The 26,728-nt window shown below is 38.5% G+C and overlaps 1 protein-coding gene across 1 annotated transcript; it reads right to left on the minus strand.

Moving 5' to 3' along the window:
- Positions 1–3,935: 3,935 nt before the first annotated feature.
- LOC306768262 (uncharacterized protein) lies at positions 3,936–25,496 on the minus strand (the record flags this gene model as incomplete). The annotated part of the gene is made up of 18 exons (XM_079256539.1): positions 3,936–4,478; positions 5,319–5,488; positions 8,400–8,585; positions 9,800–9,866; positions 9,958–10,068; positions 10,618–10,821; positions 11,963–12,060; positions 12,157–12,247; positions 12,594–12,779; positions 12,896–12,997; positions 13,200–13,289; positions 13,430–13,519; positions 15,090–15,146; positions 15,234–15,412; positions 20,657–20,802; positions 21,516–21,620; positions 25,122–25,144; positions 25,227–25,496. The coding sequence occupies 18 exons, from the start codon at positions 25,494–25,496 to the stop codon at positions 3,936–3,938; spliced, it is 2,718 nt and encodes a 905-aa protein (XP_079112665.1).
- Positions 25,497–26,728: the final 1,232 nt, after the last annotated feature.

Genomic DNA, 26,728 nt, shown 5'->3' on the forward strand with positions numbered 1-26,728 from the left:
GTATTTTACAAAATGGGCTGAAGCCTTTCCCATCCCAGACGAAAAGGCCATAACGGTAGCAGATGTTGTTGCGACCGGTTGGGTGTGCCGTTTTGGAATGCCTCACTCTCTGCACAGCGACCAAGGGTGCAATTTCGAATCCGAGGTATTCCGAGAAATGTGGCATCGAGAAAACTCACACCACTCCCTTTTGACCACAATCTGACAGACAGGTTGAACGCTTCAATGCAACCCTTCAAAAGATTCTGGCTTCTACTGCAGAACGCTTTCACTGGGATTGGGACCTCATGATTCCATATGCAATCGTGGCTTACAGAGCAACCAAGCACAGCTCAACTGGTTTTACACCCAACTACATGATGTTCGGCCGTGAGATCAGCGAGCCAGTGGACCTTGTAGCTGGTTTGCCCCCAGACTCGGATCCTGCACCATCCGCCCCTGAATATGTGCAGCAGTTGCGTGAGCGGCTGGAACTGGCTCATAACATCACTCGAGAGGCCCTGGGGGTATCTGTCACACATGCTAAAAGGCAATATGACAGAAATGCCTGCCACACACTGTACAGAGTCGGAGACCCAGTGTGGTATCTCATTAAAGGAACCCGTCAAGTCAAGAACAAAGTGAGGAAGTTTCTCCCCTCCTATGATGACCTTTCTTCATGATGGGGCACTTGGACGATCTAGTTTATCAGATTCAAAAGGGTCCCAGGGGCAAAGTCAAAGTCGTCCATCACGACCAACTGAAGCCATATCGTAGCCGGGAGCCCCTAGACAACACCTGGGTCCGGAACCGAGCCCAGGATTGGATGCCTTCTGAGACTGGTCCACCAGAAGTGGATGTGTACCCAGCAGATCAGGACCTCGACCAGCACGCACTCTTCTCGACTGCGCCGGGGGATGGACCAACTGACTCCAGGCCTTCAACTCCACCTCCTAATGACCGCTATGCAGTTGGGGCTCCTCCCTCCTCCCCATTCCATGTGATGCATGATCATGGTGGGGGTATGGGTGGAGGTCTGCACCTACAGGCTTGGCAAGTCTCAAGGCCAGCACGGCAGCGCCGAAGACCAGATTGGTATGGGGACTGGGTCACGGAGTAAAAAAAAAAAAAAACCTGTTCATGTTTGCACTAGGGACTCTAAGGTACTCACTGGACTCTAGGCTTGTTCACAGTGTTGTGTGCATCTGCCAAAAGAAGCACTTTGTTGATGTGTTATTGCACGTTTCAGTAAAAAAAAAAAAAAAAAAAAGCTGAGGAGGCAAACCTTTTATATGCTTGCATTGTGTGCCATTTTCTTAGTATTGTTAGCCAGTTAATATTGGCTCCGGTCTCCGATTAGGCCTGTTATAGAATGTGAAGCACTGCTAATCTAAGCAGGGACATTCTTCTACCTTGTGTGAAAATGTATTCTCTGCAATTCTGAGTCTACTGCTAAATAAGTACAGCATATCCATTTATGTGTTTTAGGCAACATGTTGGACACCGCTACCTCTTCTCTTGTATGTTCTCTGTAGACCTGTGGATATAGAGGTTGTGTATCAGCTTTGCTTAGTTTAGATGGTGTGGAATTATTGCTAATTACCAATCCATGGTGGGGGTAGTGTTGTGAGATGTTCCGCACTCATGCGCAGGTTTTGCAGCTCAGTATGTGCAGTATGTATTAACGAGATGCGCTTAAGCGCGACCGGATGTTCATGACCGGAAGTGTGTGTGTAGGTGTGTAGTTCGCGGTGAGTGAACGGAGATCGGAGCAGGAAAACAACGGAGAGAGAGCGATCATTTGTTTTTATGCCAGTGAACCTCCAAAAATAAAGGAGAGCTCTTCAGTAGATGCGGCCTGTAATTCTTTTATTATATATGCCCCCCCCCTCCTTCCTCCTAAGAACGGAGTGAGGACCCGAGAAAGTTAGCTCCGGAGTTCTGGAACATCCACTAGCCACGTCGGCCGGCCCAAGAAGACACGGATCTTCTTTTTCCTCCGACCGCAGCTGAAGAGAATCCGGGAACGCTTAACATCTGGAAGAATTTTGGCCATTGATGGGCACCATCCATTTGCAACTGTACAAGGCATTTATATATCTCCATCTTTATCACTACATGTCAATAATTTCTACCCACTGCCACTTGTAAGTGCTACAATACACATTTTCTCTCATTTTTTATACGAATTCATACCAATTTGTTTTCTGAACTACAGCCAACCCCAAGGGTTGTTTTAGGGTGACAAAAGTTACCCTGACAACGTGTTAACACAATCTTGCTTTAAATTCTTTAGTAAAACATTAGCATAGGTGACAGATGTGAATGTAATGTACATTTTTTTAAGCACACTCCATTCCAGCTGGTGGTGGAAATGTACAACTGTGTTGTTTGACAACTACCATAGCAAGTGGGAAGATGTCATCCTTCTCCCTTATGACCCTAAAGATCCTCAGAGTATGCTTCGCAACACATGTCAACAACACTGCACTTGTTCACCTCTGACAGTTTGATTTTAACATCAGTCATAAGCAACAAGGGTCATAGAAACACTGTAGGCCACTATCTTCTGATCAATGGGGCTCTTGTCATTCTGAGGCAATAAGTACAGTGCACAGCATTCACATATCTATCATCCTGGAACATCAACTTACTTTATAGCTATTTATGACTCTAATCAGTATGGCAAATACATCTGAGCTGTGGCAGGTTGTGGAAATATTACTCAGTTATAACTGTCACACCCAGTTCAGTCCACCAAAAGCCACCATATTAAAGCAGAACTGGTCCACTTGCATGAAGCATGTGGGGTCCACTGTTCGCTCAGATGACCCAATTGTTCTCAAAAACTTTCCTTCTGGTAAAACTAAATATAGGTGCTCCTAATGGTTGCATACTGTATTCTCTGTCTAATTATTTACTATCTACACAAAATGAACCTTTTTCATCATGTTTCCTAATCATAACTGCTTTGATCATCTTTTTAAATATTTTATTAAATTTAGCATCTTTAGTTTTGTTCAGATTGTCCCATAAGCTGACTCAATACACAGAAACACAAACATGATTTTTTTCTCACTTCCTTTTAAATTTCTATTAAAATCCTTCCATGTTTTTGCTTTTATTCACTTTTGGATATGGATTGGTAAGCATTCCTATGAGCTTTACACATTACCTTCAGAGTATTGCAATTAACTTAAACATTAACTTTTCTTTTTTTTTGTAAAACAAAAAAGTTGTACTTTACACAACATTTATGTTTTCCTTGATCCAAGTGTCAATACGAGCACAATAATTCTTTCAGAGTCGCATGCAACAAACATTTGTGATAACTTTGAATAATTTAAAATGTGGTCAGAGTTCTTAGCATGTCATTATGTTTTATATTTTTTAGTATCACAAGGCTGCCTTTCTTTTTATATCCCATGCACTTTGCCTCTGAGAAGTTTTATTTGACATGTTTTCTCCTACCCAACACCAAGCAACCAAAACAAGTTAATAATAAACTGATATTTGAATAACTCTTTTCAGAGTTTAACAATGTTTACTAGCTATTCTTCTGCACAAAGGAAATGTTATAAGACTAGCGTAAGAAAACAAAAAAATGAATCCAACTTAATTTCTATCACATTTTACTCAGCAGTTTTAAACTTCTATCACACATGAACATAATGTCAGATTATACAGCTACAGTTATAGGACATATTTACATAAAGAACAAAGGTTTAAACAATTTGCCTTCCCTAAAATCTTACGCTGCATGTCTTAGATTAAATCATTTAGATTCACAACTGATTCTTTTGAGTACATTTTTTTATCAAGCAGCTTTCAGTCCTTGTTCCACGTCAGTAGTTTCTGTGGTCTGATAAGGCTGGGCGTTACGGCCTGCCTGCTGATAAATCCATTTTAGATGTCATTACAGCTGATTCCGGTTATACCCTCATCTTTGACCTGTCTTACAAATCAATATTCAGGTCTTGATCACTGTCCTCTGCTGGATCACCAATCTTTACACCAAGTCCACTGTCCAGATCGGGGTCAGCAAAAAAGACTTTTGTGGACTTTCGCTTTGGATAGTCATCTTCATCATCTTCCCTGCCGCTGGATGACGGCTCTTCCTCATCACTTTCATCTGCTCTGCTGTCTGGGATGATGACCACTTCCTCCTTTGAATCTGGGTCAATGTCCTCCTTAAACCAAACAGATTTGTATCCGTCCTCCATGCGCTTCTCCTTGGTCAGAATTGGCTTTACGTCTTTCTCGTTGTCAGCCTTATCTGAGCCGGTGTCGCTGGTGTTATCAGGCAGCAGAGCGTGCAGCGGGGCAGAAGACCTCTGGATGGCGTCCTTAGAGGGAAGGTCCCATACTGACTTTGGTGGCACTGCGGCAGCTTTTGAAGCTGGACCACCTGAGCCAACGCTGTCGTTGTCCTCATCTCTCTGGAAGGCCTCATTGGTATACTGGACTCCCTCTTTCGGACTGCCTGAGCCTTGACCCAGCTGTGGAAGGACAATAAGTTTTCAATCTTAAAACTCCAAGCATCTTTGCTATTTCTGTTTTGCCTGTTTTTGTTGTTGTTTATTCCTAATGTAAAAACATATGTAGAACCTCAACCCTTTTAGTTCATTGTATAGACATGATTTTTTTTTTAGACCGCCTCAGTCACAATATGAAGTTAAAGTACATCGTTGAAACAACATTCAGACCAACGGTGACCAAGGTTTTTCTCATTTGCACATCATTTTCTCAAGTCTTGCCATTCAAGACAAAAAAAATATTGGTACTAAAACAAACACACAACAAAAACTTTTTACGTTTTCCTCATTTCCAGTTATTAATGCTACTATTTACCTACTTTTCTAAAGGTTCTCACTTGTTTATCTTTGGCTTCACCTGATTTGACATTAAAGCTCTCTGATTCGTCAAAGGTTTGATAGGAAATGACTTCATCATGTCTGCGTTAAAATCAAAATCTTAGCAACAGAGTAGTTATCTTTTATATTACAAATATGGGGTAAATGTGGCTGGATTGGAAACATCCAGAGCGGGATGTATATACCTGGAAATTAAAAAAGATCACATAAAAAGTAAGTCATCGATGACATCTCATCCCACAGAATTGAAAGTGTTGTCAGTTGTGATCAATAAGCGGCTATATTAAAAAAATATCCATAAGAGAAAATGGAAAAAAGAAAAAAATTTGAAGTTCAAGGTACATAAGCTCCCATTTTTCTGATGTTTAAACTAAATCAGCTGACTTTGAAAACTTAAACAGAGATAATTCTGGATTATTTTAGTGTTTCTACACTCTGAGTATGTTTGACGGCCTTTGAACTTACAGAGCTTCGAAACACGCTGGCTTCATTGATCTTCCTCCAGTCGGCTTTACTCTTCTTCATGCGATGAACAAGAACCCCAATGACAACCAGGCAAACAAAGAGAAGAATGCCCAAAGTCGCACCAAGTGCTGCCATATCCACCACTCTATAGTCACCTGATGGTGGAACCACTGCAAGAACAAATGTCAGAAAAAAACGAAAAATATTAAGATAAAACTTGTTGGAATACAATGATTTGCAAATTCTTTTAACCTCCTTTAAATCAAATAAACTACACAGACAAGATATCTTATGCTTGTTGCAAATATTCTCTCATTTTGAATGTGATGCCTGCAACATGTTCTAAAAAAGCTGGGACAGGAGCACTGTGTTGTTGTGTGTTTACCACTGTGTCATTTCCCCTCTCCTTTTAACTACCCTCAATAAGTGTTTGGGAACTTAAGACACTAGTTATTGGAACTTTCTTGGTGGAATTATTTGCCTTTCTTGCTTGATGCCCAACCAGTTCCTTGACAGTTAATTATATGCAAGCTGAGTGAATATTTGTAAAATAGAGTAATGTTTTTCCATTTGAACATTAAATATCTTTTCCAGGTTATAATTCTGATCAGGTCTGTCCAGTTTACATTGACCGTAAAAAAGTTACTCTGATTATAATGTTAACATGCATCAGTTGTTAGAACAGAATAAATCATGTTCACCTACATAAGTGTCTGAGTTAACTGCAGCAGAAGAAACCTTAATTTCCACTGTAAACAAACACTGCTGTGTGCACATATATGCTGACATCTTTAAATTTCTCCCCTATGAAGTGATTCAAACTTGTTTTGAAATCATAGCTCTGTCATATATTGATCAGTTTTGGGTTGGTCTCACTCTGTGTGCTAGCTGTAACATAAGGTGGGACTCAAGTTGATGCACAGCTGATATAGACATGCACATTAAACAGGTTGACATTCCAGTGGATTGCAACTGGGATGCTTTGAGTATTCCAGTATGTGTGACTTCAGACTGACAATGAAATAATCTTCATATCTTAAAAACTAAAGCAGCACAAATGATCGTTTTTTTCAGCACAAACTATTGAAACCATTGTCATACATTTTTTATTGCCAATCGGAGGCCAACTTCATGCAGGTCTGTGCAGGTTTGTGATTGTAGGACAGTGGAACATAAAACAAAGTGTGCATACCAAAGCTACAATTGTGACCAGAAGCATTTCCTGCTTTCCCATTTCTCACATGGGTCAATTCTGCTTACATTTTTATCCCTTGACTGATGGATTAGTTTTTGCATATACAAAAAACAAAAAGACACTGTTAAATTGGAAATGTTTTTCCCTCTCCATTTGTTTGTTATTTTTTCTTCGGTCTTAGATGGTCGCTGTTTTACTCTGCAAAAAATACTCTTGTATGATAGCCACATCTTAAAATGCACAGCATGATGATTTAGTAGCCTAAACAAGAAAGAATTGGAACCCAGCAGTCTACATGCTAACAGTCAAATACACACCTCCACATTAGTTTGCACCTAAAAGCTTTGCTACGCAGTTAAATACATCAGTTTTAGGTCAGGGTCAGTGTTGCCAGATCCGCTTATTATAAGCGACTTTGGGCTTGTTTTTTGTAAAGTTGGTTGTAAATATCGTCAGTTGCAGGTTTTGGTTTTTTGGGCTTATTTTCAAAACACTGGTTGCTTATTTGGGCTTAATTTATTCCCTGTATGAACCATTCTTGAATCTTTCTTACTTAGCATCACGCAGTAGTTTAACCATTTCTTAGATCTGTCCAAAAACCCATTTCTTTGGTAACCACGCTGACCCAAGCCAGTGTTGTCATAAAGTGACTGCCAGAAATGGATTAAATGGGTGCGGGAGCACTCAGCCTGTAAAAGCCATGTCGATCAGTGTCTACAATCTGGTGCTGTTCCTCTTGCCACAAAAACCGATGAGATACGTGACATCAGGCCCATTTTAACAGAGAAAGTCAGTTTTTGCTATACCTTAGTGCTTTAACTGATTACCAGGTGAAATGAAGAGATGTACTAAACAGAAACAATATTCACACATATTGCTGCTTCTTTCTTCTGGTTATGCGTTTGCCGTATGCTTGTTTGCGTTAATGTGATTTATTCATTAATTTATGACAGAAAGATTTGTGTGGAGAACACTACAGTCTCATTTCCAATGATTTTTTATAAAATATAAATTGTATACAGTTATGCTCATAAGTTTATATACCATGGCAGAATTTATGATTTCATAGACATTTTTCACAGAACATGAATGAGTCCAAACGTCACTTCTTTTGGGCTTGTTTTCATTCACCTGGTTGCTTGTTTTTCTAACACAATCTGGCAATACTGGTCATGGTTAGCAAACCTTTGAAATGCTGATCAAGCTAACAATCATTCATTCATTCATTTTCCGAACCGCTTATTCCAATTCAGGGTCGCGGGGAAGCTGGAGCCTATCCCAGCTGGCTTTGGGCGACAGGCAGGGTACACCCTGGACAGCTCGCCAGTCCATCGCAGGGCCACACACAGAGAGACGAACAACCACACTCACACTCACTCCAAGGGGCAATTTAGAGTGACCAATTAACCCATCATGCATGTCTTTGGATGGTGGGAGGAAGCCGGAGTACCCGGAGAGATCCCACGCTAACAATCAGGAAACAAGAAATTTTGTTTAGTTATTTATAATCACCAAAAGTTCAAGTATTTCAAGTTTAAGATATGAAAGGAAATACTGACATATTAGCAAAGAAAATCCCCATTAGTTGTCACAGTTAAACAAAACAGAGTGCTCTGTGGTTGGTTGCTTTGTTTTGTTTCCTTTTTTTTGCAAGACCATTTGAAGATTATTATTTTAATGGAAAATTAAACAAAAATCCTTATCTTGTTTTGTGTGCCTTTTTGCTACAAGGGGTACCTCTATGTGCCTGTTGGGTTTTTATTTTCTTCTTTTAATGTGTGATGTTGCACTTGCCATTACATTGTTAGCCTAATCAGCTAATTGAGCTAGCTTGCTTTCTTCTACTTTACATATTTTTATTTGAGAAAGTGTCTTTAGATAACCACCTGTGTGAGATGTGGAGCTTCCTTCAGTAGGCAAAGTGGGATTTGTTGTTGGGAAATGGCCTTCTGTGGACAAACTGGAACTGGGGCTGGTGCTGGGCATGATTTCGCTGATGGTGGTTGACTCTTCTACAGATGATGTGCTCATTAAGTCTGTGGTGCTCAGTGGTAAACTGGTGGTGGCAAGACCTGGGAGGAAAGTAGACTTTGAAGCATGTTGACATTACTTCATATTCCTTATTGCAGGTGCTTCATTCTGCAATCATTCCATCACTTGCTGGTGAATTTTCTTCAAACAGGCCCTGGGTCCAACAACACTGACTTGAGCTGTGGTTGGTATTAAGAGCTGTGCCGATCAAACACTGATATAATCTTTAGCCAAAATTTGCATGTTTGAAGTATTGAAACATGGGTGTATCTCCTGTAAATGAGCCACATCCTTTCCTATTGTCAATGGTAGTGTGTTTACCCTGTGTTTCAGAGTAGTACATTAATTAGCTGGCAGCTGTCCTGCTAACTGGTAAATTCAACCAATCTTGTTGTGTTTTGTCTGAAAGTTGTTAGTCTCCAAACCTTCATAAAACAATGTTGGCAAATGTGTTTTTGTGTGGAAAATGTGAGCTGCGCCTGTGCTTGCTGTCTAAACTGCAGCATTCTGAATGAAAATCAATGTCTTTATCTAGATTTTATGTTTCCTTTAGTGTTGACTGATCTTGGAACAAACACCTGAAACTACTGCAGAGTTGTTTGATATGTCACTAAATGCCAATTACAAAAGATCCCAGTACTCTAAAAAAAAGTCACTTCTTTTCTTTTCTTTTTTTTTCTTCAAAATCAAGTCTTTGATCACATGGAAATAAAGAGTATGTGACATCAAAGCAGACCAACCACAGGCCTAGGGGCACATTCACACTGTACTCTACACCTGCTTTAAAAAAACTATTCTTTGCTAGTATGGTTTGTTTGGAGCAGTGTGAATCCGCATTCATGCTCTGGTTCAGACTAAAGAAGCAAATTCCGTTTATCTTCTAAACCAGGGAGTCTTGCAGTGTCAATGCAAATGAACCATCCAGTGAACCAAAGAGAGAAAGTGAATTTAGGAAAACTTGCTGCCTCTTCTGCTGCCCATACTGGACAGTTTTCTGAGAAAGCTACATTATGTTTGAACATCAAAGTAAAAACGGAAATGCCGTGAATGAGCTGATTTTAGTCCTGGACAATAAATATGCTGGGTTTTTTCTTGTTTTTTCACAGTCTGGTTGTTTTAGAGAACATTGACCCTTGTGAGCAGCTGTTGTAACTGCATGATGTTGTTCAGCTGGTTTAGTCCACATTAGTAATGTGTGAAAACAAACCAAAAGAAAGGAAGGTAAGACATTTTTCAGAATCCCTTGTTTTCCTACCTGATTTCACCTCCACTACAAGCTGTGCTGTAGCCGTTTCATCATTAGTTGCATCTTTTGCCAAAACCTGGAAATTAAAGATGGATTTGAGTATCTGATTTTAGAAAAAAGATCAGTCACACAAAAAAGTTTTACATTTGAACAATTTTCAAACTCACTTGTAAGGTTAATATTCCATCTGGAAGATCCTTGGTCATGAATAAGAAGCCACCAATGATGGAGAAATCACTGTTTCCATCAACCGTGTAAACAATGTGGGGATTTAAACCCTGTTTGAACGCATTGAGAAGGTTAATGATTAAACTTTCCAAAATCTTTATTTGTTACCAAACACACCTGACAAGTGTTTAAGCTACATTATGTTTATCCTGAATTGTCTGGTTTGATGTGAAAATGCATCAGCGAACTGCTGGCAGTTACCTACCGATGTTTAACGTAATCCTTTCAGCTAAGTTAATAGGGCCTTTACATTGTCGTTTTGTACTGTGTTCAGAATTTCATATGATTAGCACAATATTACAAGCACATATTACTAGCTGAACAACAACAACCATTTTAATGTGCTCTCCTTGCCAAATTTCAGTGTTTTCTTCCTGTGTGGTTGACATATGAAACTTAATCTAATAGATTGAAATGTTTGAGAACATACATTAATATCGGCAAATTTTACAGTCACCTCAATCGTCAACATATATTAAGTTATTTGATCTTTGATCTTCATGTTATGGCCTATTCTGGAAGTCCAATTTCATTGCATCACATCAACTTTTCCAGCTTAAACAAAAATTTCACACTTGAAGAGGTTCATAAGATTTTACCCCAGTGGCAATGTAGTCATCATCTGTGGCCAGAATCTGTAAAGACTCTTCTGTGTTCTTTAAGTCCGTTGCCATGGAGCCCACTGAAGTGACAAGTCCTTCATACTGAGGCTTCTGAAACTTTGGTTTATGAAGGCTTTTGACTTGTATGCTGATCGCAACTGTAGTAGTGGCAAATTGATGAGTGTTGAACTTCTGAGAAGCCTGCGTGAGAAAAACATTCCGGATGATAAATTTATATTGTAACAAGAGAAAAAAGTTTTTATCCAAAAAACTGTGGTCCAAATTATATTACAAAACCATTTCCTGTTGCAAGGTGAAGCCGACATTGCCAAATCTGTGGCGACAGCTACAGGTGAAGTCTCTTATAGATGTCTTTATGTTGTTGATGCTGACAATAATATGGGGACGACTATAAAATATCCAAATCCCAGATCCAGTTGAAGCAGTGTCGTTTTCACCTCACTGTTAATCAGCAGGCTGAATCCTTACCATTGTAGAGATATTGAGACAGTCATGTGAGTTTGACCATCCAGTCTGTGTGATTTGTGGACCCACAGAAGCTTCTAAATATGTTCTGTGAGTAATATAAAGGGGTGGGGGGATACTGTTATGGGCCCTACTAAGATTGATTTGTTGTTTGTTTCCCACAAATTCAAGCTAATTTACAATATTAGATACTAGACACACTAGACTTGGCAAGGGCACCAACCTGGTTTTTTGTTTCCATAGGTTTCCATTGACAGTGTCTTGACCTATGGTCTCGACACTGCTTAAGCTTAAGTAGGGCAGACATGAGGGTCCAGATATGCCCTGGCAGCCATGTCTTGTCCAAAGCTTATATAAGAACTCTCTTTATTTCTTCTGTGTCCTCATTAGCTCTTCACGCACATCCATTTTGTAAGCTGCCATTCTCATGTTACTCATCAAAATAGTTGGAAGAAATGGTTTGAATTTCATCTGCTTTGCTCCTGCACTACTTCATCTTTCTTTACTTGTGGGATTTGTGTTATTTAACTCATTAGCTCAATCAGCTAGTTATGTAAAAATAAGCCCCAGTTCTACTGCCATAGATATTCATCATAAAGGTTGATAAAAGTCCAAGGAGAAATCAGCCAAACAGAGCAACATCCAAACCACAAGTCTTTTTGAAAAATTAATGGTATATTGGAATTTTATTTTTTTTTAAAAAAGCCCGGATATACAGTTTACACCACTTTGCAGCACCGTTTAGAAAGGTTGAGCATAAAGTCCAACCTGGAATGGTCACTTCAGATTGGTCCAGCCTGGCATGAAAATCATCAACGACTTTTGTGACAAACCCAAAGAATGTCAAAAACTTTACCAGGACAGTAAGACTGATTGTCTCCAACACATCGGCTGGTCTCAGCATGGTGATGTTTCCCGTGTTTGAGTTGATCTCAAACAGACCAGCTTCATTTCCTAAAACAGAGATAGACTGGGTTTCTTCCACTGGACAACATGTAGATACCAAATTGGACAACCAGCTATAGCCTAATCATAATATAAACTTTTTACCTGATAAAAAAGAATATGTTATCTCCTCATTTATTGCATAGTCTCCATCAATGGCATATAGAGGCCCTGGTTTCAAAGGTAACACTCCAGTCTGACAAAGGAAAACAAATATATCTCTATAAAAGTGATTGAAGTGGTGAGAGGAGAATTCTGAGGTTGTATTTGAGTCCAAACATATTTTAAAACTGTTAATATAATTTCCTTAAACAGCATGCCATCCCTTTCTTACCTCGACAGAACTAAAGGGGGCTGAATCTGATCTTTTTTCTTTTTTTTTTTACTTGACATGAGCATTTACAACAGAGAATTTTTTTAATCATGCATGGCTGGATTGTAGGATCTACCAAAATCTCTAGATCTTCAGGCACTATCTTCTGGAATGTCATGCAAATCAGTACTTTAAGAATCAGTACTCTTGCGCAGTGGAAATGACCCACCTCTTGTTCATTTAAGTTCACCCTGCCAGTGTAGCCTGCATTCTCGCAAATCACAGCCCCACCCATGTTGTAAATGTTGCAGGGCTGGAACCATGGTGGCCTATTATCACCATCTAAGATGGTAACTATTACGGTTGTGGTTGCAGTAAATGAAGGCCCATCCGGTGTTGTGTCCAATGGTGTGTCCTAAAAGAGAAAACGCAAGAGAACATATTAAACTTATGGGGACAGAACCTTTTATATTCATCAAGTTAGAAGAAAAAAGAATATTAAAGTGTAAATTATTAATGAGCAATACTCACTTGGACTTTTAATTCAAGTTGGAACTCTTTGACTTTGTCGTAGTCAAGGCGTGCATTAACAAGGACTTCTGGGATAGTAGGACTTTTAAGTCTAAAATCATTCTGCAAAAAGTAAAAATTAAACACTTTTATTATGGTATGACATACATACACATATATATATATATATATATATATATATATATATATATATATATATATATATATATATATATATATATATATTATATACATATATATATATATATATATGTATATATATATGTGTGTGTGCGTGTGTGCGTGTTTGTGTATGTTGGCTTACAGATGCGGATGTCAATGTGTAGAAGAGCTGAGGAGGGTTATCCAAGTCTGTGGCAGCAAAGCGACCTACGGTTGTATCGATTGGAGACATCTGTAAGGTAAACAGAACAAAGCAAAGCCTGTTTAAGGTAAAAGCAGAATGATATTCCCATCATGTCTGCAGAAATGAACCAGAAACAAACAACCAGAATGCAGCGATTGACGGATATGAGGCTTTTATTCAAGCCTTACCTCATTGATGCTGGCTGTGTATGGGTTCCGGTCAAAGACTGGAATGTTATCATTCTCATTGTCCACCACTACAACAAAGGTGAGGCCCAACTGAAAGCAAAGAAATAATAATTAAGATTGTTTTTGTTTTTTCGTTTTTTTTTTTTTTTTTACTCAATTTCATAGATTTCCCTTTTATGTTTATAGCATATTTTGCAGACACAGATGTACTACTCAGTTTATAAAAAGTTGAAGGGATGGCATGAAAATTCCTGTTTCAAATGGCTGGAGAATTTCCTATCCTGCACTTTCATAGCAGAAAGATATTAAAACAACACAACAGGACAAGTTTCCAACCTTAACCCTGTGATGCATTGAAATATTAATACAATGCCACATTTTTTTCACATGCAATATTTTACAGTCATGTACAAAGAGACTTTTCTTTGTCTTTTTTTTTCTTTGTTTTTCAGTTTAGTTTTTTTTAAAAATCTATTTTATAGAAATATTTATAAAATAATATATTGACATATTTATTTAACAGTAGTATTCTATTAAAATTGACTAGTATATTTTCCTTGTCCTGTTTATCACTGAGCTAAACTTGGTAATTACATATATGTAACCAGAGAGTATGTTGGGTGACTCTACTAATGTCCACTGAAGTGGCGAAAATGCAAATATAGCATCCTCACTTATGAATATACTAGAAAACATAGTTTAAATAGGTTTCTACTGTAGTGGACAGAACACATCAAAGGGTTAAGTCCTTTTGATATCAAGTACATTCATAGAGCCATTGTTTTCCAGTAGCATCCTTGGCAGTGGCTCTCATGGGACAAAGATGAATAGCCCTGACATAAAGGGGAAGCCATTTAACATAATTTACCCACACTAACATTCCTAAGAAATTGTTAACAAGATAAGCAAAAGCACTTGGCAGTGATTTAATAAAGTTTTAGGGATTATACCCTTCCATCTGAAAATCATCTTCTCATAAAGATTACCAGAGAAACCCCTTCATACACATCATAGCTCCTCTTTAAATAAACAGGCTCTCTTTAAGTCTCAAAACCATCATCTCAAGAACTTTTCAAGGATATAGAGACTTTATGTAACTTCCCTAATTAGCTTGCCATTTCTTCATGGATTTATCCTATAAGATGCACCTTGACAACCATACAATGACCTTGGCTAAACATCAAGACACCAGTTAGCCTCTTTGTGTAACTTGTAAAACAAGAACATTATTAATAGCTTGCAAAATATCCCAAAGCAACTAAGCAATGTCTTTAACCTTCCCTCAAAGTTTCTTTAAAAGGGTATGAAAAAATACTCAAGACTTTAGATAACATTTTATTGGTATTTAATCAATAAATTGAGTAGAATTGAGAAGTTACACCTGGTAATGATTAAGATTTGGACACACTCTTCAAACACCAGCAGGATCTTGCAGATCCTTCACCACCATTTCCAAAAGTTAAAAATAAATGGGGTTTCTTGTTGGCATGCAATTGTTTTCTCTCTCTTTTTTTTTAAATGAAGTCTTACTTATTCGAAAACAACAACAAAAAAATCCTTACTCTAATTATCTTGCTGCATTTGTTTTAAGTTTTAGAACCATACAGTATGGAAACCATTTTTTTTCCCAACATCTGCAAATCTGTGAAGTAAGATTTACCTGTAACTCCTCAGCTGGTTTTCTGCATATAATCTGCACCGTGAAACTTGTTTCTTTCTGAAAAACAGAATGAAAAACAAAGTTATGATATACTTTATGCTTTTTATGGCACTTAATTGTTTACATACAAAGTCATGACAATACCTCATAGTCCAAGACTCTTGTGGCTATCAGCTTGTTATCTTCAATCCTGAATGGGTTGTTTGGGTTGTCTGGTGGAGGCTTAAATGCAAGAGTAACTCCTTCCTGGATAGTGATTGTTGTCACAACATCGTTAATCTTGTTGTTTTCTGAAAAGTATACAGGATTTGCAGCCGTACAGACTGTTGGAAGACAATAAAATATTGTCACAACTCGAGAAAAAATACAGTCAATTTTATTGTTGTGTCTTGAAGACATATAAAATAATACACAACCTGGCCAAACAAAAATGGGTTAACATAAACAGGTTACACTCTAATACTTCATTGGACCGCCTATAGCTTTGATGAAACACTTGCTGTGGCATTGTTTCGGTAAGCTTCTGCAATGTCATAACATTTATTTCCATCCAGTATTGCATTGATTTTTCACCAAGTTCTCGTATTGATATTGGGAGAGTCCAATCACTACATTCAGTATATTCAGATATCAGCTGACCTCATTTGTTGGACACATAGTTCTGCTGCAGCAACCCCAGATCATAGACTGCAACCACAGGCTTGTACAGTAGACACATGGCATGATGTCTGCATCACTTCATCTGCCTCTTACCTTCTTACCCTGGTGCTCCCATCACTTTGGAAATGGGTTGAATCTGGCTGGACTCATCACACCACATGACCTTCCATTACTCAAGAGACTCTTTATGCTCTCTAGCATATTGAAGTCTTTTTCCTCTCTGATCAGTGGTTTTCCTATGTCCACACAGCTGTTTTGTCCCATTTGCTTTAGATATGCAAATATATGTCAAAATTATTTATTTTTTTCAGCATGGGTTACTTTACATCCAGTACTGAAGCTAAAGTGGTGGCCATGGTTGGCCTCTGAATCTGGTTGGACACCTTGGTTGATTGACATGTTACTGGACGAGGCCAAAAAAGTCTTTTCAGGTCATAATGGCTCAACAGTGTCACTAAACCAGTGTGAAGTCAATTTTAAAGTAGTTTCCTAATAAAGATGTACCTTAAGACAAGAAAATATGAACTAACAAAACCCTTTCCAAGGACAAAGATGTGCATGTTAGGTCTAATGGTGTTTCTAAATTGTCCCTTGGAGTGAGTTTCAATGGTTGTTTGTCTTTCTGTAATGGCCCTGCAAAAGTCTGGTGATAGATAACCCTTTACAACATTTTATTTAGCCTTATTATTGAGGAACAACTGCAGCTGTGTCAGATAGTGAGTACTTCAGTGATAATTAACAACTCTCAATCCTAGAATCCTGTGGTAAACGGTGATTGCATAATTCAAGGTACAGCAATTCTTTATAGTCAATTATGTAAAAAGGAAAGGGTCTAATTAAGTGGGAAGGTTTATATCTCTCGGCTGGCCTGGGAAAGCCTTGGTATCCCCCCACAGAGTTGGAAAATGTGGCTGGGGAGAGGGAAGTCTGGGCTTCCCTGCTTAGGCTGCTGCCCCTGAGACCTGACCCTGGATAAAACGATAGAAAATGGATGGATGGATGGTTTCGGTGTGGAATTATTTAAACAACATCTAGAAAAAAAAATCTCCCAGATGGGTAAACTGGTGCAGGTGGACTGCACCCCCAGCCTAAAGTGACTGATGGAGTTACTTGTGATCCAAGTTGAATTATTTACATTGACAAATGCAAAATGAGCCTGATGAAAAGGCGCCACCAATTGTTCTCTGTGGAGATTTAACCTCATACATGTCTTGGAGATTTAACCTCATACATGTCTCTTTGCAGTTATCATTGCACATCATGATGCAATAGAGTCTCCACCACAAAACTACTAAATGTTCAAATTCCCTTTTTCATTCCTGACATAATCGATCTCCTGATCCAGAGTGCATAATGACTAAACATGAAAGAGGCCCTAGCCTGTAGTTCTTCTGGCACCCTGGCCTTCTGGGCCACCTACTCATCCCTTGTTTTTTTCTTATAACTTTCATCATCACCGTCATCTAGTGTGCTTCACCGTCAGAGGACTTCCCTGAACCTTGACAGAAAAGAGATTGGCTAATTGTTATTTAGCTCTGGAAATTTGACCCAACTACACGTTATTGAGGCTGCACAAACAATCTGAATCAAAGGCAAACGGAGACAGCACAGATTCCCACTGCTACGGCTGCATTATAATCCTGGATTATAATACTATTAGTATTTTTGTTTTATTTTCTTTCCTGAGATTCAAGGAAAGCAAAGCAAAGCACAAACTGGGAACTCAACGTTTCTGTTTATGAGCCTCATATGTGGCTTATTGAAGTAATGAGGAAGTACTGAGAAGCTAATCATTACAATGTTGTACTTTACCAAGCAGCAAAAAGATGAAGTGGGCTGTGCCATACATACTGAAAAACTCCAAACTAAAGTAGGATGCTTCTGAAACATGTCATTTTTATGTCTTTCATTGTAATTTAAGCCATATGTCGAATTAGAAAACAAAACGTTACAACTTTGATCTTTTATTAAATATACATAACATCAGTCAACATGTATCTTATTTATAAGGTCATCTTTGCTTATTCTTTTTTCTTTTTGTAACTCCTTCCTCATGATGCTGAGTGCTGTTTTTAAAAATTGTTTAATGTAAGAAAAGAAAATGTGTGTAATTCATCATTTTGTTTTAATCCCAATGTACCTCAGTAATTCATCATCACTTAAGACATCTTGTAGAGGAAGTGACAACTTTTGCCACAATACGTTTCCTTGGTTATTCCTTAGTCTATTTTGATGACACAATGCCACATTTATCAGCCATTTACACTTTCATCTGCATCATTTTATATTTTTTAAAATTTCTTCATCAAAGTGTCTACAAAGTAAGCTGTTACTGATTATTTTTTATGTAAGACAATTTTTTTTTTTAATAGCCCAGTTCAACAACAGGGTGATTTAAAGTGCTTCACAGAGACATTGAAACATTAGTAATTAGGAAGCATAATTTAAAATGTATCAGTTAGCTCATTGTTATTTAACAAATAATGTCGCATAGAGACTCAATCAAATAAAACAATGGAGCTTCAGGGGAGGCATCAGAAGTCAGAACTCACTTTCCTGTCCGGTGGATTTCTGCAGCAGAATCAGAAGCAGAAGAAATATATAGGATTTGCTCGAAGTGAAGAGTGGATATATCCCATCCATGTCTCCGTCTGCCCTTCATGAAATGATCCTCTTTTGTCTGTTCTCTGCTTATCTGCTGCTGTTACGGCTTCAGTGGACTTTTACCCCTCATAAAACAGTAACATCTACGTCTGTTTGCTTGGAAGCCATATAATATCTTGGGCTTGATTTTTTTTATTGATAGATCTGATTTGAAACATTTTATTCCAACATGTTGGCACAAGTGAAGACAGCAATGTATAGCATTAATTGATTATACCTTCACATTCCATTTCTAACATATCTTCCATCATCCTCGACATAATGATCCTTTTATCAACATTTCACGTGTTCATTTATGGTTGACAACCACAGAAAAATAACATAACACGCAGCAGATATGAACAAAGGCAGAAAAATGATGGTGGTGCAGGATGTCCGAAAGTTCATTTCTTAAATAAGCTGATTAAAACAGCTCAGTTTATAAATCACTTTCAAAACTGAAAATTTGTTCATGACCAGTTCAAAAACAGTAGTTTTGGTCTTTAAATCTATTTTTCATATTTACAACAACTGCACATGAGATAGAATCTATAAAACTCACAAACTTAATTGATATAAAAGATGCTTTAGGTAACTTTCTAACCTTGAATTCCAGACTCATTTGAGTTCACAGTGATTGAGTCAACAGATAAACCCAACAAGAGATTAGGAAGAAAGATAATTGGAAAAGAGAAAAGGACAGAACATGAGTCAAGTTTGGGAGTTGTTTGGGGGTTGAAGGTTACTGGGAAATTAAAAAGGTTCTGTGGAGCATCATGTCCACTACAGGACACCCATTTAAAGGCAGTTTTCTGGTATACTCAGTGGTGAAGATGATATATTTGCAATTTGGTCACTTCACATGAATACATTTTATAGATACACATAATTACTAAGTTCTTGGTGATAAGCGAGAAAAGAAAATGCTACTAGTTATTATTTATAGAATATTTCTATTATATGAATATGACAGTATATTGTTTTTATAAACATTTATGTAGAAAAATAGATTAAATAAATAAAAAGTCAGATAGTATTAAAGACAAATAAGTAACTCTGTACATGTCTGTAAAATTTAAATATTGTATGAGAACAAATGTGACATTGTTTTTTGATAATTCATACATCAGAGGGTTAAGACTGAAAGGAATGAAAGAACAGTGGGTAGCTTTGAGTAACAGATGCTAACTCAAAGCTTCAAAATGGTGATCCTCAAACCAGCAGCTGGAATCACAGATAGAACCAGTCTGTGAAAAATAAATAAATAAACAAATAAAAAACAAACAAATGAATAAACAAAAATAACCAATAAATAATACAGAAAAGCAAACACGATTACTTCAGAAAACACACATCTTTCTACTTTTTGCTTTCTTAGCTTTTGTTTTAGATTCAGATTTAAAACCTTAAACTGTCTTTTGTTGTTGATGATTTTTGGCAGTTTTACCATCTTTTTTTTTATCTGACCCACATTTTTCTTTTAAAAGGTCATCATTGCAAATGAGAAGTAATTATCAACTGATTTACCAAGACCTGTACTATGAAGCTGGACTTTCTCTTATTAAGGTAATTTCAGGGTTAAGCCTGAGATTTCTGTGCTACAATGCTGGTTCACTTCTAACAGGGTAAATCACCATGGTAACTCATATTGAACCGATTACCTGCATAGATAGATAGATAGATAGATAGATATTCACCAGAATTTACCAGAAACCATAAATGTTTTTTTTTTAATAATTACACACAGAAGACATCTTAATTTTTTTTTTTTTTTTTTTTTTTTTTTAATAACAAAGCTATCTTTTCCCACATGAAGTACAAGAAAAGCTGCATGTGCAGAGATTTATCCAGAGCTCTGTGAACACTGGATTCCATCCAGTCAGACTGAAAATCTCTCTGTCTCTGCTGAGCGCCCCCTAGAGGTCAGTCAGACTGTTGCTGTAGATGGACGGACACATGTATTGCTTCAGCAGCAGGTTCACTCTTTCCGTCTCTCCTCCCATTCCACTGTGAACAAAAATGTCAATATATCATAAAGGAAGACTTCCTTTTTTCAGTAGATTTACCAGCAGCGAAAACTGATTTTAGAGTTAGTGTTGCTGTTATTGATGATGCCGTTGTGTTAACTCTGTTGTGTCTAATGTTGATAACTCTACCTGTTTCTCTAACGTGCTCCTCAACACCATATCATTTTCATTTCAGCAATGTTTATTCTACCGTGTGTATTGGTATTGCTCTATCATACTGTCACCGCAGTATCTCACACCTCTTCTTTACGCTCTGCATGCGGCGCAGGAAGGCGCAGATGGAGCTGTGTTTGGCTTTAGATCGCAGGAACTCTGCATATCTGTTGGAGAACTCGATGTCTCCCAGCTGCCTCCTGCGGTCCAGACCTGCAGACATGAGCTGCCTGAAACACAACCAGAGTTAGGAAGACATGATTAGCGGCACGATTTTTATACACAGTATGAAACGTTGCTCCAATGTTTTAAGTGGGCAATCTGCAGGTTTTTTCTTTCCATGTTATTTTAAATCTAAAGAAAAGGACAAAGAACGAATTGTTCTTCTAAAAGATGTGTTTTCTTTTTGTTAAGTGTCCCACCAGTGTGAATGGTTTGTTTTTCTGTTTGTGTTGGCCCTGCCATGTACTGGTGAGCTGTTCAGGGTGTACCCTGCCTCTCGCAACACATTGTTCAGATCACTACATTGCAGTGTTCTGTAGTCTTTACATTCTTGCAGTGGTGGAACTAAACTTTTATATATATTGTGAGGACAGAAGGTAGGCAGGATTTTATCAGGCAGACCATGTAACAAGAATGGAAATGATTGTGTTCCTCTCTCTGACACACACTGACATATATTGCTATCGAAAAATAAAGCATCTGCACATTAATAGTTTGATCACCAAGTGAAAATAAATGCAGTAAGTTCAGAAAAAGATTCATAGAAGAATAGTTGGTGTTTTGGGATGAAGCAGGTGCTTGATGTGATAGTAGGAGGATCAGTTCTGGCTTAAGGTGTCCTTCCTCTTGACAAAAAATCCTAAAAGATCTCACTTTCTTTTCATTCTTATATTTTCCTAAACAAAACAGGAGTGGTTACAGGTCCCTGGTCTGAACTCACCTAAACCTGGCCTCCAACAGGGGGTCTGCAGAAGTTCCTGGCAGAGACCATGGTGGGTTCATCTGTCTGATCTGAATTAGAAAGTTCTCAGTTTCATCCTCATCCCTGCAGTTCACACAGAAGAAAGCAAGTTGAGTAACATGAAGACAGATGTCTTAAATTTCATCCAAGGTTAGTTCAGTAACAAAAGATAGGTCAGCTCTCTGCTACGGTACCTGACAGGGAGTGATGCAGTAAGGTGGAGGAGGGCTAGCAGCAAAAACACCTGAGTTACTCCGATGGATGGCATGATGAAAAAAGTGACTCCTGAAACTGACATTACCATTAGGGTTAACATCCTCACAGAAGTTTTAGCTCATTCAAAAAAACGTTCAATTTTCCCTCAAATCTTTTTTTGAAAGCTTGTAGCTTCACATCTGCATTTGATGTTTCATGCCCAGACTTAGAACAAAGGCAAAAAAAATATCCACTTTATTCATTCACAATTTATTCATCCAAGATGTTTCCTCATGCCATATGCTGTGCTCATATTTCCTGAGATGTGCTCCGGCTGCAGCTAGGTAGCTGGTTATAAATATGAGGCATGAAGCATGATTGCTTGTCTTTACTTGAGAATCACATCAAAACCAAATTAGTCTATGAACATTTAAAAACTGATTCGTTCAATGCTCATAAAAATATTTAAGAAAAATAAAGAAAAAATGCCAAAAAGGTCTTACCTGAACCGATCCTGCTCTGAAACCAGATCAGCCTGCAGACTGGCTGCCAGGCCCCATTACAACACCTTTTGTACCCCTTCAAGTATCGACCCTTTGCCAGACCTCACTGAGACTTTATTGCTGTGATTATTTGCAATGTCAACACATTGAGTTCGGGGTCGAATTTTCCAGCTATGTCGGTTTGTTGACTTCCTGAAATCTTAATGAAATTAGTGGGTCTTGACTTCCTTAATGAGATCCGATTGCATGTGAGGGATGTGTGCTGTTTGTTCACATGAAATCATCCAAACATCTGAACAAAGAATTGATCTGCAAACACACATTTATATTTATTTACTATCAAGATGTGTGCTCATGTTTGCTCTTTTTGCTGTCATTGGAGAATTTTACTATAGTAGGGAGTATTAGATAGTGTTGCCTTCTTGTGATTTCAGGACCAGCATTTGTATTTTTCTTATTTTCATTGATTTCAACCACCTTGCAGACTGTTGACGTTAAGCCGTCACATCCTGAGGTTTAGTCACCATAATCCAAAACAAAATATGATCATCGTAATGGAGTTGCACATTTACTTCCATCATCATAATTTGATTTTATCTATATCCATGTATCTTTCTGGCTCTCTATAAATCATATTTTATTTATTGATAGAATTTCTGCAGTTAACAACCCTACAGCTCTCAGTCTTGTCACATCTGCTGCTATCTCAATCTAAGTTTAAGGATTCTGAGCACTTCAATCCTGTTTTAGCTTGTTCTTCTCACCCAGTTTGTTTTAGAATCGATTGGAATATCTTAGTGATTTTAAAAGCTCTTCCTGACTTGGTTTAAGCATTTGTGGCTTAAACTCTGCAAAAGGCTACCTAAGGAAATCAGGAAAGAAAACTGTGTTTTAAAATTTTATTTGCTTAATTTATTGGGACAGTGCAGGTCAATGAACATCAATACAAGAAAGCATGGTCTAATCGTGCAGTGTTGTGATAGGACTGGGATTCATCTATAGAATCACGGCAGGTGAGAAGAGATCATAAAAACAGAATCATAGAAGAAGACATCAAACAATAAAATACAAATAAAAACACAAAGACAACCATAATTCTCGGGACTGAACTCATTTTGGCTGCTTGCATCCGTGCCACTTTTCTTTTGGTCACTAGCCACAGTTCGTGACCGTAGGTAAAGCAAAGGCAAATTTATTTGTAAAGCACAGTTCAACAACAGGGTGATTCAAAGTGCTTTACAGAGACATAGACATTCCAAAATAAACAATACATTACAAATCAAGAAACATAATTTAAAAACAAAGTAAGACATGGAAAGGAAATGACATTAGAGAAAATCAATTAAGGTGATAATTCTATTCTACAGTCATTTAGCAGACACCTTTATCCAAACCAACTTACATACATGTGCTTAGCGCGATAGGCACATCGGGGGGCAACTTAGGGTTTAGTGTCTTGCCCAAGGACACTTCGTGTGAGGCACATAGTCAGGGGAAGCCTGGAATCAAACTCCCAACTTCCCAGTTACAAGCCAACTGCTCTTCCATCCGCCCGTGGTTGATAAAATGGATTATCAATTCCATCTTAAAAGAAACATAAGATCAATCAGTAAATCAAGAACAAAGCCTTTAAGCTGAGTTCTTTCTGCATTATGATGCTGTGTTGATCTGCATGTTGATCTCATGCTTTCCTCAATTTTGAACAAGACCCAAGATACTTGAAGTCCACTACTTGGAGCACGACCCCATCCCGAACCTGAAGAGGACACTTCACCCTTTTCTGACTGGTAACCATGGTCTCGGATTTGGAGGTGCTGATCCTCATCACACCACTTCACACTCTACTGCAAATCATATTAGAGTGAGTAAGAGATGATGGACCAATGAAGCCAGCAAAACATAATCTGCTATAAAAAAAAAAAAAAAAAAAAGCAGAGACCCAATCTTGGGACCACTATACTTGATCCCAACAATTTGGCTGTGCGTGGAAATACTGTCCATAAAAATAATATGTGATAAAGCCAGCCTTGGCATAGTCTAACTCTTATGGGAAACGTGTCTGACTTATTGTTGGCAATGTGGACCAAGCTCAGGTACCAGTCGTATGGGAGCTCATACAACCACATTTCACCCTGCTTGCTCCCAGATCAGCTCTCCCTCAGGGAAACAGGAGTGTAATTTATAAAGCCACCGGTCCTGATTACCAGTTGGCAGCAGCCGTGAACCAGGTTCAACAGCAAACGCAGATAGAGGAAAGGAGAAAAAGATTCATTCCGTCTAGGTGCTGACATCTTCCCTCTCTATTTCTTAGTCATGTCCTCATGGCTCCATTGGCATTACTAATGTCCATACCAAGGAAGCAGCTGACCTTCAGTGGTCCTCTGGGTTTGGCACAGGACTGGTCCATCATTGCCTCCAGGTTCCAGCCTTGTGGGAGCATTGTGGACAATATAGTCCCCTTGTTCAGATGTTCCTGCTCCAGGTGATGACGGTTCAGCCTCCTCCCTTCAGCCCAGTTTCTGGCTTTACGATAGACACTGGCAGATCAGGTTTTGGTTGCCCTACAATAACATAAAGCTTGCTTTCCAAAATGTCTGAAAGCTTACCTCCCCTCCTTTGGCCCCTGTGTCGCAGCAGAACCCTTTCCCCAGGAAGCAGTGGTGTACTCATTGGGTACTGGTCACAGTTCCTCTTCTGTTGTTGGCAGTTGATTTCCAGTCTTGCTGCTGCCTGCTGGTGGGCCAGCTTAAGTTTCTGATGCTGTAGCTTAACCCAGTCCTTTGGAGCTCAGATATATTACTTGTGGTGCTAATTGTTACATCCAAGGGAACAGTGTTGTTATACATGAAAAACAGTTCATGTATATACTCCATCTTGGCCATCTTGCCTTTTGGTTATCCCCCAGGTGGCCTAAAAGAGAGAGGAGAGCACAGTTAATGTGTCCACAGGCCCCATTGCCCTCAGGGTGGTAGGGGATTGTTCTACTTTTTACTGTCCCATAAAGACTACACAATTCTTCCAGGATGGCTGACTCAAAGTTAGCTCCTTGATCTGAATGGAACCTGTGGGGGCTTCCCACCATCTGGATTATATTCTTCCACAAAGCTTTGGCTTTGGTAGGAGCAGACTGGTTGCGGGTGGGAATGGCCCAAGCATACTTTGTGAAATGGTCTGTCACCACTAACACATATTGGTGTCCATCAGTTGACAGTGGCAGCTTCAGGAAGTCCATAGCCAGCAGCTCCAAAGGGGCTGATGTCATGATGGACACCAACTAGCAGCGTTACTGGCCTGTTGTTAAAAATAAAATGGACTCGATAGATCTAGCTTAGTCAATGTTAAGTAGCTTACACACTAAGATTCACTTTGATCATCTTTAAAGTTTTTCAGTTTCAATGTGAAAATCTATATTAACTAACCCTCTAACTCACTACATTTTGACTAATATGGTGTTACCTTATAACTAGATTAGTACAGCCATGTCACTTCATGCTAACATCAGGTTAACACCTTACATAACATTACTTGCTCTGGAAACAAAATGTCTTCTAGAAATATGCAGCCAGATGGAAATATTTTTAAAGAACTAATTAAAAACGTAGTGGTGGAAAGATCAATCCAAATGTCAGAAATATATATACTAACTTTGGTACAGATTCAGATACAAGTATACTTTAATAAAGAAAAAGGCTGCATGGTGGAACGGTGGTTAGCACTGTGGCCTCACAGCAAGAAGGTTACTGGTTCAATCCTTGGCTAGGGAGGGGTTCAGTCAGTGGCCTTTCTGTGTGGAGTTTGCATGTTCTCCCTGTGTATGTGTGGGTTCTCTCTGGGTACTGTGGCTTGTTAGGTTAATTGATTACTCTAAATTGCCCATAGGTGTGAGTGGCTGTTTGTCTCTGAGTGGCCCTGCAATGGACTGGCAAGCTGTCCAGGATGTACCCTGCCTGTCACCCAAAGCCAGATGGGATAGGTTCCAGCTTCCCTGTGACCCTGAATTGGATTAAAAATGAATGAATGAAAGAAAAAGGCAGTGAAACATCACTACAAAATCAAACCTTTCTTTGAAACTTGACAACATGAATCACTGTGATTTAATTCATTTACTATCTTTGGCACTCTGAGTGAAAAAAAAACTCAAGTGAAGAAGAAATGCCCACACAGAGGTATGCACCAGAGGGTAAATGATGAAGCCAAATTACATGAAAAAAAAAAAAAAAAAAAATTGCATGAAGTCTGTAACAAACCCGTGATATATGTTTTACTGGAAGCAATACTGATACTGATAAGTGTTTGTTGATCAGTTGCTGTTACCTTGTGTGAACCTCATACTGCAAGTAATATATTAGTGAAGTAATTTAGAACGAGCAGTATTTCTTGAGCTCATTACATGGTCATGTGATAAGCCAAACATCTGGGGATGGATGGACTCTATAAATAAGAACAAGTGGTTTATGTTAATCATTTATTGTGCCAAATTTACGACACTCCCAA

This window comes from Telmatherina bonti (genome assembly GCF_933228915.1).
Source record: "Telmatherina bonti genome assembly, chromosome: 2".
In the NCBI taxonomy this organism is placed as follows: Eukaryota; Metazoa; Chordata; class Actinopteri; order Atheriniformes; family Telmatherinidae; genus Telmatherina; species Telmatherina bonti.